General features: G+C 35.4%; 1 protein-coding gene across 1 annotated transcript in view; it reads left to right on the top strand.

The window, feature by feature from the left end:
• The first annotated feature begins 15,546 nt into the window (after positions 1-15,546).
• LOC139685836 (protein jim lovell-like) overlaps positions 15,547-15,957 on the top strand; it is a 135,738-nt gene continuing 135,327 nt past the window's right edge. Inside the window, exon 1 of the mRNA XM_071582953.1 lies at positions 15,547-15,704. Within this exon, the coding sequence (XP_071439054.1) occupies positions 15,547-15,704 (158 nt within the window). The remainder of the gene's footprint in view (positions 15,705-15,957) is intronic.

The raw sequence follows: 15,957 nt of genomic DNA, 5'->3' as shown, positions 1-15,957 counted from the left end.
TGTGCCACCGAAAGATCATGTTTCTGGACATGGCTGACTCCCCGTATGCCTGGTTAATCATACCGACAGTTTCGGTAGACGATTTCCCAAGCTTTACCGCAAATTTGATGGAATAACGCTGCTCCAAAAACTTCAGCATCGCGTTCCGTGACGTGGGTCGAGCGTGGAGGTTCGCGTTAACAGAGCTCCTCACTACACCACAGCTCAGAGCCGACTGCCTTTTTCAGCGTCGCTTGCCAACATACCCCCCTCCAATCGCAGCCCGTCAGAGCGGTGCCGGGTGCGCCTGGAGCGGCGCGCCCAGCCCAGGAGTCAGTACACTTATTTTCCGGACGAACCCTGTATATCGCCGGCGTCCGATATAACTGTTAATTAGTTTTGCGTTTAATTTTTAGAAAGACACGACCTGCGGGAGTCCGTCGGCCGGATTTTCAGGAGAATCCAACCGGGACTTTGACACATAAGTGATTTTACCTAATTCAAAATTTATAAATACAACTATTTCGCTTAAGGATAATTTAAAACCCTCACCTGTCCTTTGGACAAGGTTGACGCATCGGTAGGCCCGGAAATGAGTTTCTTCTTCATAAGAGTTAAAACCATAGTATTTCCAATAGTGGTACATAAAGATGTGTGATAAAAAATATTATATTAAATCTACCTAGCGGCCTTACTTCCTCAGGATAAGGTATTACCCTGGCTGGATCCCAGAGAGTACATTTAGGATTTTTTAAATTTTTTTAGGTGACTGGACTCCTAAGATGATTTGCGGTAAATTTAGGAATTAGCACAAAGGGCTTTCATGATGAGATTTCTTGTATAAATCTCAATTAGAAATTCCCTTTTGGGATGGTGAAAGCATAGGCATGACACTTATACTCGTACCAGCATTTCCTGACGGAGAAAACCATGCACAATTTTACTAATCAACAAAGAAATCCAGGACAAAATTTAAAAATGACTCAAAGATCAATTCCACATAAAAATTTTCTATTAAACAGTGTGTCTATGATTTTGATAGAATAACCTCTGTTGGTGGCAATATGTTTGAAAACTTTTAGTTCATTATTTATCTTGGAAAGTAACATGGCGATGGTTAGTAATCTGAGAAACATTGGGTGAAATACAGCCATTTTTTGTGGAAAATGTTGCCAGAAGTTTCTGTAGATGATTTGATAATTGTGCATGTATGTGTTCTCTCTAAAGATGGAAATATTTGGCTATCGGTTTATATTGGAAACGGTTTAGTTGAGGAAGTTCAGTGTCCCTTCGCCTTCAATCTCCATTGAGAAATATATAAGTATGAAAGTATGTATACATATATATATATATTCTTATATAGAAATAGATATATATTTAATTAGATATATATATATATATATATATATATATATATATATATATATATATATATATTTCTTTGTGTCTCTATATTCTAAAAATCTACATCTGTTTTTTATATATTTGTGCGTCGCCGAAGAGCGTTCCATTTCGAAGATATTTTATATATATATATATATATATATATATATACACACACACACACACATATATATATATATATATATATATATATACACACACACATATATATATACATATATTTATACATATATATATCCGCTAAAATCAATTTACCCAAATTTTTCCGTGCATCAAAAATATTTAAACCACTCTAGCTTAGATAGCTAAATCTTATTGCCACAGCCTTACTTTCTTACGAGTATTTGGTTAAAATATGTTTCTCCGATAGAGAGGAAACTATTTGAATAGGTACGAGTTTTCAAATTACAAGGATAGTAATGAAATATTTACTTGTTGAAAATTACATTAATTACGTGATATTCAAAGGTCGCTAGCAAAAAAAAGTAATGCTAACCAGGTTCAGCAATAACGTCTGTCTACCTATAGAAATTTGACTTATTCGTGAATCGTGATCCGAAATGAGAAAATCGTGCTTGACTTTAATCGGTCTGAGATTTCTTGCAGTTAATGAGCTGCTTTTAATGTTCACTCATAAACTTTCATTTTATTGATTCATTAGAGTAAATGGTAGTCATAAAAAGGCTCATTGAAATGAACAATTGTCTCGTCACAACTTGCTTCGACCCAATTTTCTCTTCTATGTTGTATTTTCATGACGATCTCATTACTTTAGAATTATAGAGTATTACGTTACTAATGTGTATTGTATATGTAGTTTTGGTGGTGTCTTCCTAATTTCAGGAGTGAGTTAAAGGCTAAAATTGGGATTTTCCTACCATGGAAATCCTTTGGCGAGATTATCCCTATAGATAAGTCTAAAAGCAGTAATTCTGTTGTGTAGATAGCAAATTTCTATTAATTTTTGTACTTTCTTGAACTAGGATCTTTTTAATAGAAATATTTACATTTAGTATTTTGTTGTTAACTTAATTTTTTATGTACATGTGGTACGTAAGTTTCCTTGCTTTGATTCTAGCGAACGAAAGCCGTGCCAGTTAAAATATATTCAGTTCAAGTATAGAACTGATTATTCTTAACTATTCATAATAGGGTAACTTACCTTTATAAATTATGGAAAGTATGCCATCCTTTTGTTTTTAACGAAAAATCTCCCGATCATTTCATTGTCAAACGTTTCATCAAACTTCCTGTACCGGAAAACGGGTTACCAAGAAAAATTGATAAAAACAAAATTTATTGTAAGGAATTTATTCTTGCATTGGTATCAATGACTTGCTACCAAAAGCATTTATTTCTTTCTTTTTAAAATGAATAAAACCAAATTTTTAACCTTTTGCAATGCTATGTATAAAAGTTAACACACGCCCAAAAGAATGAGTAGAATTAATAATGCGACTCCTTAGAAGTTTTTACATTTAGACGAATGATCACAATTTCCATCAGTGTGATATAAATGTGTACAGATCGAAACAATTTAATTATAAATTATTGAAAAACCTAGCTCCTGAAGGAGATGACACGATTTTATCGACATAAACCCTAATGGATTCTAGTACACCATTTGGTAATAATATATATATATATATGTATATATATATATATATATATATATATATATATATATATATATATACATATATATATATAAACAGTAATCAACCCGAAGATCGGTTTGGTAGGTGACGGCAGAGTTCACCCATATATATATATATAGGTATATATATATATAGTTTTGATCAATCGTTTATTACGTTTTTCTTTTGTCTTCGAGCATTATTCTGGGTTTTTTGTTTTACTATATATGGTAACAATGAACTTAAGTCAACCCCCTTGAAACCTTTTTGTTCTATTTTTCATGATCGAATATTTCGTATTAATGCCAAATGCAAATTGGCGGGGGGGGGGGGGAATTGGCACTTTTCATGGTGAAATGAGAGAAATAAAAAATTCTCATAGAAGTAACTTTACTTATCGGAAGAAGTAGAAGTAACTTTAGAAGTAGTTTATTTCTAGTTCTTCCAATGAATACGGAGTTGAATTCCAACGAAATAATCAAGACATAACGTGTGAGTGATCTTTTTATGCGTTCTTATATTGTTTGTTGCTGCCAAAGCTTGTTATTCAACTTTTCCGTGTTACTTCTTCGAAATCATCTATATATATATATATATATATATATATATATATATATATATATATATATATATATATATATATATATATATATATAATTATATATATATATAAAATTTTATATATATATATATATATTTATTTATATACATAAAAAAACATAAACGCAGTGATCAACCCGAAGGTCGGTTTGGTAGGTGATGGTACTGTTCACCCAGTACTAAGCCCGACGGCGTGTGAAATTTGCACATCAAGGTAGGGGGGCCAGTTCCTTTCCCTGTGCCATTTATGGTTTCCCAGATCCAACTTCAGTTTTATATTGCGCTGTAATAAAGTTATTCACCCGAAATAAACAGCTTACATGGAAAAATGCCCTATGATGGGATTATTCAAAAAATGGCATTCAAATCACAAGGGAACACGTTATAAAAATTAATCTATTTCAAATCCATTCAGGATATTGGCAAAAAATATACGCTACGTAATTAATAGGTGTAATGAATCCCTTTGCGTATGCGATCATATCTATTTTAATATGTAATCATACGAGGAAAAAATGAAATTTTAAATATATCCGTTCCCCTACCCTGATTATACGTACGTGATCTGAGATACAATAGTATGCCGGGGACAGTAATAAGTCTTTGACACCCTCGGATAAGTGACCTGCCTCAAAGTCATGCTGCAAATTTAACTTGAATTTCAAGCGACGGTCAACAAGTGGATCCTTATTCTTCTAATAGTGCCATGACACTGCCAGGTTGTTCATAACAACTTTTCAAAAGCCTGACTGATCTCCGTCGCACTCGATCTAGTTCCAAAACTAAGCCTACCTCGTGAGGTTCGCATATACTCAGAGTTTACTCAAGGTGGAGACTAACTAATGTAAAATAACAAAGCTCTTGTACCCTCTCATTACATTTTCCAATTATCTTAAGGTGATATTCTTACAACCAAAAATGGCGTCCGAGGTGCAAGCGATGGATCAAGAAATAATAAAAAGTTTGAAGTTTATGTTCAGAGACAAATGCATCCAGCGAATGCTTAGCATCACCAAAAACAAAAGACTGCGAAGAGGGATCAATTTGCTGGTTACACTCCACGAATTGTGGGAAGATGTCGAACATGAGAATTGCAAATATCTTTCGCAAAGCTGGTTTTCAAGCTGGCAATTCAAGGCTTAAAGAAGAAGTCGCAGTTACGTTTATAGAAAAAGGACCCATTTTTTAGAAATAATTATCCTTTGATGAGCAACACAAGACTTTTGTCATCGTTGACGAAGACCTGGTAGTAGAACCCTCAAAACAAGACATTATCTGGATCAGAAAACGAATAAAATTTAGATTCAATTCCCATTGGGCTACTATCTATAAATACTGCACTGGAGAGTTTGGCAATATTTCGACACCTATTTAATGGACAACCATCGGTGGACAGCAATATTATCAGTGTATAAGGAATGCCAACATTTATCGCGGAAAGATAGCACCTGCAAGTTTATAATCGAACAAAGATGACGGATACTGTACATCCGTAAAATAACGTGAGTCCAATTTAAACGCCCCTAGTTTAATTTTCTTTATTTTGAATAATTAACTACTTGTTTTTCATGCTTCATTGATTCCCCTTATAGGTTTTCCTAAGCTTCCCGAAGTATTATGGTCATATAATCTCGAGTCAAGAATAACGTAAACAATGAAACATTTTGTGTGAGCATTATTAATGGATTATTGTGAGGTTCATTAGAAATAATGTACTGAAAGCCGATTTATGTATGGGGCGTTTAGCATCAAATCCACCGGCCCAGCGTCAAAACATTTCTTTTTCAATTATGAAATTAGAGCATTGCTCGTGAAAAAACTTAATACACGCTTTCGATGTATTTTTCCTATGGCTTTCTGATGGAGATATAATTTTTTTAAACCTTTTCTTTGACCTTGGGGAAACACCAGCCGTGGTTCTGAGAGTTGACACAAAGTGACGTGACATCAACATACAAATATATGCTAAACTTGTCGAGCAGGGGCGAGAGGAATGGCGAGTTTGAGAAAACATCGTGTGGAAACTCAATATTTTCCCATGCTCTCAATTTCTGTTGACTTTAAGTTTTTTTTCACTTCCCAAAGCCCATCTATTCACCAGTTAGTATGTATTTGAATATTGTGTCCTGAGACATTTGCATTGTGTTTGGGTCCTCCGTGAATGAAGTCCATACCATTTGGCAAGTGATGATACCAAAATGAAAACATAATGAAAGTTAATTGATCTATCCTCAGATTTGAGGCATTTCTGATTAAATCAAGCTAAAACCCCTCATATAAGGTATTAATTTAGCTAGTCTTGTGCTATAGAGAACATACAAAGCAGTTACTTCAAGGAATAGAAATTTGTGAATTAATTTTATTTACCGGTACCAACCTACAGCACTATTTCCTTTCCAAACGTTTGGTTGCCTAGAAATTAAAACTTGATCTATAGAGATGATAACTGTATGCTAACTAATTTGATTTTATTCTCTATTATAATGTATAAAGAGTATCCTCGACGTTGGAAAATTATTGATAAATTTAAGGCAAGATTAAACTTCTGCCGAGTCTATTTTTTGATTGACCTATGGGACGCAAATGTGCGAAATGCGGAGGAATCCTTGGAATGCTACTTAAGAAAAAATAATTTCATTCAGCCGTGCGTTAAACAAGAACATTTCTCCACTTCTTCGGGGGAAGTCAGAAAAAAGATACTTTTGAAGAACTTATTTGAAATTTTCACTTTTTTGGTAATTTAAGACGGTGTCATCGAGAGAGCTTCAACAGGTAAATATTTAGCTTCCAGTTTTCTAACAAGGAAGTTTAGGAAAATATTTTGGGTGTTTATTTAGTATTTTTCTTTGAAGTTGACATAGGCGGAGCGCATGTTCATTTAGCTTTGTTGGAATTTATAAGGAATGTACTTATAGTTCTCTGGGCATATTTCCTTCAGGCTTCCATATATCTGCACTGAATGAATTTATACTGCTTCAGAACTTTTCTGACCTTCTGCAGTGGCGTAATAATTTATCATTGAGTAATTATTATTCGTTTCTCCGAGTCCAAATTTCTCTTTGCGTCAAGCCGTCAACATTACCCAAGAAATTCTAAATTTTAGTTTCACAGTTGTTTGTGCTCCATTGTGAACTATTTAAGGAAAAATGGCTTTGTGTTCCCTAAATGTTTCTCCATCAAATACAAGTTACGTGATCATTTCTGAGTTGCTTGCTGCCAAAATATCCTGAGCATTACTGCCTCCATTCGGTTTTCCTGTTGTTATTATTATACCGCGTGTTTATGATTTGAAGTCCGAGGACCGGGGTATCCTCGGGACTTGGCTTCTATGGCTTTGTTATCCGCATGTTAAAGTTTAAAATCAACTGAGGGAGGGATTCAACTGGATTTTTTTTTAAATTCGATGCTCTTGCAATTAAAACCATTGTGTTCCTATTTTGGATAATAATAGGTTCTTTCCATTGGTTATCATGCATAACATACAGTAACCGGTTATTTCCTCCTGAGGTTTCTCTCGTAAGCATTATGAAATTTCAAGCCGTCGATTTTCAAACCTTTGTAAAATCCTTTGGAGCTCGTTTTGACCGCTGTACAAGCTCATCTTCGGTTTTATTATTTTTGGATTTTTTTACATTCATGCAAGGGCACGGAACCTTTTAAAGTTTTAACAACTAAAGCGTGCAGCAAAACCAAAGCCCGAAGAGGAAAATTGCTCGGTTTCAATGCATTGTTTCCAACCATGACAATTGAATATGACTATCCTAATTGGGTCAAAACCTATTGTACTCGTTTATGCTGTGCCATCTTACTCATTGCGAGCTTTGAGTGGGCCTCCTTTACCCTTTTGCTTAATCAAAATTTTTACTTTTATAACTATAGATTAATTTAAATTTTAGCTTCGTGTTAATTAAGTTTGATTATTGATCTTGAATATTTTTTAAATGATACTATTCACGACTGCATTATAACATGCCTTAGTTCTACTGTGATACGTAACTTAATGACTTTCTTTTTGGCCGAAAAATACATTCAGAATCTCGAAAATTCTGTTAGCTACCCAAACTATAGCCGAAGCAGGTTAGAAATAAAAATTATGGTGGAGAGGAGAGAGAGGCAAAATTCGGGTAACGATCTCATAGCTGCAGTTCCTTCCTTTAGGGTCAAACGGTCTTAATTTCAGTCATTCTGCCCGACTAAAAAACGTAAGACCCGCGGACAGTCCGTGGGTAAATTCTCTGTAGAGGCCCAGTCGACAGCGAGTGGGGTTGCCTTCCGAGTTTGGATCCCGCGAGAATGCCACGGTCGCCTCAGTTACGAGGCTGGAGGCATTCGACGTGAATCTTCATCTACTTTCTGGAAAAATATGAAAAATGTGGCCTGAAGTGAGATGCAATTAATGCGTGGTTTTTGTATTGGGCGTTCTATCATGCAACGGGAGACGAACTGTTGGTCTTTCCCTCCTATTCCACCCTTTACCTTATTATCACCCACTTCCATAAGTAGGAACTCCCCACAAACGAGGTCCCTGATCCCAGAGAAATGCACGCGATTCCACCAGCGGGTGTCTCGGCGTCATCTTCCGACAGCACCGAAGCGACTACGGACAGGTGTGGGACGGCCTCCGCCGTTCCCGTCTCCCAATTCGGTTTCCTCGCTGCTCCCCCAGGTCTGAGTCCCCCAGTCATAAGCCTTCCAGTTGCCGGGAATGGGTACGCCACCACCACCGGGCGAGGGTACACGACCCCCGTTATCAACCCAGTTTTAGTTCCCAATAGTGTGTGTGATCTGGGATATCAATCCCTTACGTAAGCAATGGATATGATTTAAAGTTGGTCGTTGTAATTGATGAATCGTTCTTCCAATGGAAAAATAGTGTTTTTGTACTTCTAAGAGAAATTTAGTTCCGCCAGGATAAACGCCGACAAAAATCTGGGGGCAAGGAATACACCAACCATAAGCGTTTATGGTAAAATGTGGATCGGCATGGAGAGGAATGATTGGGTGATTAAAGGATATCGATTGGTTGCTCAGGCGTAAATTTCGCTCGTAGTATCGAAATTTGTCTCTAAGAGACTACATGAACGTCTTTGTAGCTTGATAATGGTATGTATCTGTAAATTCGTCCCTTCTTTCAAACACTATACGATTCTAAATTGTTTCTGCTTTTAACTCCTCTAGTTTTTCCTTAAGCGCAAAAAATGAACTAGAAATTTAGTATTTTTCGTACAAGTATCATGAGTACCAGCTGCTACCAAAACTAAGTAAGGGAGGTGTTATCCTGTCATGTATGATCCTGTTGGATTATCTGATTCTCCTTCAGCTGAAGTTAAGCTCTAAACATTTGGACTATTTTATCTATTATTTCTCCGAAATATTTTTAAGTTTTCGCAACCTTATTATGCGCGGGTAATAAACAGGAATGAAGGAACGGTGCTACTGATAATATGTAATTAATATTAAACTGCCATAATAAGTTGACAATACTACAATTAATTGCTCAAACAGATTTTCATTTGCTGTTACAGAATCTTTATGAAATTGAAGCGAAAACCATTAAAGTTTCATTTTGAATCTTGGAAACCCCAGGTGAAGGTTAACTATTTCTTCTATGGACGCATCTTTCCAGTTCAAAATTATTAAAAAGTTCATTTTCTGTATTTCAGAGCATTCCATATTGAAAAAGTTAACAAATCTAATAAAGACGACTTTTATGATATGTTTGCCGTCACATTCGTAGTTACTGATGTTTAGGAGAGTTTATAACTGATAAAAAAAATTCGATGGGATGAATTCTCAATTATTATGAGAAAATCTTGGTAGATGACATGTAAACAAAATAAAAATGTATTTCGTGTATTCTACGCTTCAATTCTCTATTTTAAGAGTTGAATCAGAAGGAGCTTTGAAGTTAAAATAAAGGTCTTGCACGGAATATCTGAGTACGCTTACGACCAGCTTTTGGATAAAGCCATCATTTTTACTCTCATGTCTTGATGTTATGAGACATCACTACTTTGAGAAATATTATTTCCAGAGCTCGAAGAGGAAAATTGCTCGTTTTCAAAGTATTTCTTTCAAAATGACAAATGATTATAGCTATCCTAATTGGGTTAAAATCTATTGTCCTCGTTTATATTGTGTCATCTGATTCACTACGAACTTTCACTGGGCCTTCTTCACCATTTTGCTTAATCAAAATTTTTACATTTAAAATCTTTAATTTATCTAAATATTCGTCTCGCGTTAATTAAGTTTGCTTATTTATCTTGATTATTCTTTTAAAATATAGTATTAACGGCCAAATTATAGCACACATTATTTATACAGTGATGCTTTATACCGTATATGGTACCGTTTGTCTAAGTGGGTTTGGCAATATTTTTACGCTTACCGTCTACGGATGGACCGCAATAACTTATGCGTCAGCATTCTGAAAAATGACACATTTTTGTTTTTATTTTTTGTATTCTGATATATTATTTCTCTCATTCATTTCTTCTTCATAAACCTCATTCACTTGGGTTAAATAATTTTCTCATGTTTCGATTCTGCTTTCGCTTAGCATTGTGTTACATTTTCGACTAAATTAAACGGATATCATACGAATACGATGAAAATTTACGGATGGGAATATTACTCTTGAAATTACAATAAATTTTACCCTTGGATTAATTAAAGTTGTACTCTTCTGGAGTGGCATCCTAGGAGTGTGATGTGGCAGTAGTTTGTCGCCCGCCAATTGAACAAATCGTATGGGTACATTGAGTTGATGCAAGTCCTGAGAAATTTTAGGTAACTTTGAATGTAGCCTCACTCTGTGTCATCATGCTAGATATCCTTGCCTAATGATAAGGCAAAGACAGTCTGCTCGTATCAAAATAGGCCTTTCAGGAATAGTTACTTACAATTGAAGAATATTGAAAGACGGTTTGTGGTTTTGCTGGGCTTTTGCTTTGCCTTAGGCCCGCGGGCGAATATATACCAGAGATGAACTATAGAAAGCCTTAGTAGTTATGATTAAATTATGTGTGCTCCACGTGTATCTCAAAAAAAGGAAAAAACTAACTTACCCTACCTTTCATTGATTCCAAATGTCAAACTAAAGCCGAGGACGGAAGAAGTTTTGGTGGAAGGCGTCAACTGATTGGATTGGCTGATAAATTAGTGAACATGACGATACGCCATTATTAGGGTAGGCTACATATAAGGAAATACGAGCAACTATCCCCTAAGCTGCTTTGTGACCATATGAGAGTTTCTATTCTAAGATATGTTAATTTAGCTTGTTATACCTGCACCAGTTAATGTTTGAGACTGAAATTAAGAAACATAACAGGAGCACCCTTGTGCAATAATGACAATATTATGATATAAGGATTTTTAGTTTGGTGATGGAAGCAATACCTCAGAGGAAGTGATCGGACATTGGCGACTTCAGAAAGCATAGTAATGGTTAAAACCTGTTCAATGATCTTGGAGAACGGATTGCCCGTCATGAACGCATGAATTTAGAAATATATTAATCCATTTCAATTGCATTGAAAACGTACGGTTCTAAGAGTATGACTAATTTCATTTAAAAATTACATATCCAGGTGTAATGTGGTGGAACTGCTCCATAATAACAGAGACGAAAACTCTTGCAATATTCCACTTAATAAAGATTTATTTTCATCTAGTTCGGTGTGCTACATCTTTTTCAAGTTACTTCTTTTGTTACTAGTTTTCGTAGATAGGAATCTGAATATGATGACGGCCATTATTTGGCATTTTCAATCGTAGATCCTTCGACGAATTTAATGCGAAAGAAGTTCAAAGCACAAAATATTAAGGCTAAAAAGAACAAAATCTACAAGAGAAAAACGGGAAATTACTCGCTAATAAACGGCGGGAATGGCTCCCAATATTTTTTGCTCACTTAATTGCACTAAACCTTTGATGAATTCCAAAATTGTAGCTTTGCATCGAAGTTTTAAACGAAAGGGAAGTAGAATATATTATAGAAATAATATAGTAATTAGTCTTCTATGCTTACTGGGGCAAGTGTTCGGTGGAGTTAATTTTTAATAAGTGAGCAAGTATGGTAACATTCGACTAAGCCAGTTTAATTCAATGTAGTTTAATGATTGGTTGGTATTATAAGGATGGTCGTTTATCTCTATTAAGTGTTTAGAAATAAATGCTGTTAGAAAAGAAAGTTTACCATGCGTTTGTTGCATTGATAAAGGTTTCAAGAGGGTAAAGTGAGTAATTTGAGGAGGATTTAGATGAATATGAATAGAATAAGGACTTGTTTAAATCCGATAGAAGGTATGCATAAAAATATGGCGATGAGTTTCAAATTGAGTGGTCTTGCGTGACTGGCTTTAAATAATTCATGGTATAGGACTAGGTTGCCTAATGTCGCTTAAGCTCTTCAATGTATTAATCGAGAATTCTATAATTGATAATTGCGAGGATATGGTAATTGTAATGTTTGGAGTACCTGTTTTTACATACACCTACCATGCAATGTTATTGGCTGAGAGCCCATAAGATGTACAGAGAGCTCTGATCAGTGTGATTCCCTAGTACTATAGGCTCATAGGGAAATGTGTTTGACACCTAGAATTTACCTGACATTAACCAGTGGATCATTTTGCATGCATAAGCAAACTGCTTGAAATAGACGATAGTTTAGGAGCTAAATGATTACACTGTTCTACTGTGAACATATTGCGACTATGGTTTCAGCGTTACTTCATCATTTTCAGTTGACTTATGAACGTAGATATATGCTTATTTATAGTTTCCTCAATACGGTAAGGGGGGGAAAGGTTAGGTATAGTTTAGAGGGTGAGTAAAGGGAGAAAAGTTACAGGAGCGGGGTAAATGTTAAGGGAAAAGATTAGGATAAGATTTGAAAAACTAGACAGAAATCAAAAAGTATAGAAAAGCAGTCGTCAGTATGTGGCAGGGACCCCGCCGCGAATCCATTTGATTAGTCCCACAGTACTACATCTCATTGACCATTGCCTACAATTTTGAACTTTAAACTGTAGTTTAATGATTTTACTTGACGAGACTCTTAACATTTCTTGTTACTCGACCCGTCAATTTCATCATCCCTACTATTTTGTTCGCTGCGTTTCCACCGACTCTATCCTGTAACTACCACCTTCGTGTTCCGTCCTTATTACTGAAGTTAACCCAAAGCGCATTTTTTGATGACGTGTTTTTCGATTGCAGGTCATATGTTTCGTGATGTGAGTAGGATTTCCTTCCGGTAAAAACCTTTTTTCACTAATTTAGTAATACTTTTTATTATCTTTTGCTTCCTCCTACGCTGGTTATCCTGATTTTCAAAGATCTTAAATAATAATTAAACTCTTGATTCCAATTTTAAACTGGTGCTGCAGTCTTCCCTACCGGGAGTAATTACGTTATTTTTTTTATCTTCAGGTCGTATTCATGCACCAACTTTTTCAGCACAGCCAGCACCCTATTCCGATTCTCTTTTTTTTAGCCTTTACACCTTTGTACTTTAAAAGTTTCAATTTTTTTTCTCAGTAAATGTGTGGAAATAAAAAGCTTCCCTTAAACTGGAAATATGTTTATTCATTCTTGACGTACCACATGGATATGTACTTAAGGAGGACATCCCTTTCTTCTATGGAATAGCAAATGCTTTTTTACATTTGAATTTTGAAGAATTTTAATTGGCCCTTTTCTTTGCGACACGCATAATCCCTCTTCCTTGCCCGAGCTATTCTTAAATCAATATAAACATTCATCTAAGCGTTTCCCTGTTTTACGTTTCATTCATCTTCATATCGTCCTTTTTAGGGCATTCGGTAGTGTATGAACAAGTTAGTGGCAAAGAAGTCCATTTTTGTCTGCTCTCATCTTTTTTGTAATAAATTAAATACGCTAATCTTGAAGCTAGAAATATTTTACTCCTTGGTATGTTATAACTTCTCTCCTCGGTTTGATTGAAGTTATTTCCTCAATATTTTTAATTAGCACTGGAGGATATTGCCAGCTCTTAAAAGGAGTTGTCATAGGGCAGGTTTTTAATTCTGATTCGGTATCTGTCACCAGCAGTGTCATCTTTGTTTACTTAATCTACATTATTTCCACATTTACCATATTTTACTGATGCCTAAAAAAATATTTGCATGCCTATTATTTTTGTTCATTGAGCTATATTTTCCTAATCATAACGAGATACTGATCAGAGGAGCAACATTTGCCAATGATTTTGCATAAGATAGACGTCTGCGAAAGGGCTGAAATCATTGCGGAGTGCATTACAGATTGGCGTGATTGGAATAAGATGACCGTCATTTGCCAATAATATATTCAAACTGAGGTAAGCATTAAATTTTGCGGTTATAATCCTAGAATAGTGCACTTATTTAGGAAATATTTTATGTCTAAGGGGGAGGTAGAGTGATAAGTATATAAAAATTATTTGATTAGGTAAAGGAGCAGTTATGAATTTTAGATACTTGGTTACAAGAACCCTAAAAAAAACAATGTAAAGACTAAAGATGACTTTAATATGAGGTGCCATTTTGAATATTTATCTTTGAAAGAGTAGGACTCAGCGAGTCATCCAGGACAAATAGTTGATAGGCCGAGGTAGGACAATTTTGTGCAAAGAATAATGGACGAAGTAAAATGAACGAAAAGAAAAACAAATTAATAATTGTAGGTGGGAGCATGGTAGCATGGGTTAGCGCATTGCTGGGATGGATCCAAAAAAGGAAGAAAAAGAAAGCGTATGCAGCTAATTGAGCAGCAATGGAATTTTGACGACTATGGAGGAGGAGAGAATGCTGGGTAAGCGTGGTATGAAGATAAAAAGGTGAGGACATGAAACAGAATGAAGGAAGGGGGAAATTTTGTGGAGTTAAAAAATGTTTCTTTTGGTATAGAGTATTTAATATAGTATCAGGCTTAGATATGTAGCCGAGGTTAGTCTCTGTGCCCACCAAATACCTACCATGATAAGTCAGATAAATAAAGCATTCTTCTACCATTTATTATCCTTTCCATATGGCCTATTTCTCACTCTCTTTTTCCATATTTGTTTGAATATTTTACTTTTGGATAGATGTAAAACATTGAAAGAGGTCTGTTAAGTTCTGTTTTGATTATTTATTTTTGACCTTATTTTTCCAAACCAAACACTTGTGGCTGGTTTTGAATATTTTAGAAATGAATAAATAACGATTACCCAAATTTTGTTGGTATCAGTTCCTCTAATTTCTTGCTGATGCTATTATTTCCATCATATAATTAAGGATACATCAATTAAGTGGTTAAACCTTGTTTATCGTCGGTGCTGCAGAAACGTATCCCTTGAGAAGTTATTGAGGCCGAAACAAAAGGAAAACTTTTTAGTCGATGAGTTTCTGACTAATTGATCTCTACTGGAAAATTTGCAATGCAGACTGACTAATGTGCTCAGTACTTTGGTAACCCTGCCGTATTGTGTTGAAATCCAATCCTCCTCCAGGATTTTCATATACCAACTACTACTCTCACAGAGACTGGGCTTTTAATTTCTTGCTGCGTTGACTTACACAAAACTGTTTGCTCCAAAGTAAACTTGGTTTACTCACGAGCAAACAGTTTCGAAAGAGTTTGCTCAGTTACGGTTGGAGGTAACCGTCACCGAGTGTTATTTCTCGCTTTAGGCATAGTGAGAAATGGCATATAAGCCTTCGTCAAATAAGCCTTTTTTGATCACAACTCATGATGATTTTTGCTGAGAATAAAGTGAATTTATTTGCTGAGTGTGATTGTTTAACCTTTCTCATGCAATTGCTCTTTCATCATTGATGGTTTGAAATATTTAGCCTTGATTGCTGCTGACACTTATGAATTAACATTGATTCCTCTCTTTCCTCCTCGCAGGCTGTGTGCAAGTGACACGAACATGGCCACCCAGCATTATAGCCTCCGGTGGAACAACCATCAAACACACGTTTTACATGCGTTTGATACGTTGCTGCAGAATGAGACCCTCGTCGACGTGACACTTGTCTGTGAAGAGACCAGAGTCAGAGCTCACAAAGTGGTTCTTTCAGCATGCAGGTAAACTGAACGATTTTATTACAATTTCATATTTCGATTATAAATAAACAAGTGTCGATTTGCTATTAGTTGATTAACATTAAATTGAGTTGCTGTAGATAATGTTTCAAGTGCTTACAATAATTAAGATCTGTTCGTATCATAGGCCATAGATCAAGTATCGAGTCATCCGCAAAAATGTTAGAAAAAGCTCAAACAAGGCCCTCAGAAAGTTGGATTTGATTTGAAAATTTTGAGAATTTCACAGTGTGTA

The sequence above is a fragment of the Hetaerina americana genome, unplaced genomic scaffold, assembly GCF_022747635.1.
Source record: "Hetaerina americana unplaced genomic scaffold, ioHetAmer1.1.p SCAF_12, whole genome shotgun sequence".
In the NCBI taxonomy this organism is placed as follows: domain Eukaryota; kingdom Metazoa; phylum Arthropoda; class Insecta; order Odonata; family Calopterygidae; genus Hetaerina; species Hetaerina americana.
This window is presented reverse-complemented; position numbering and strand designations above follow the sequence as displayed.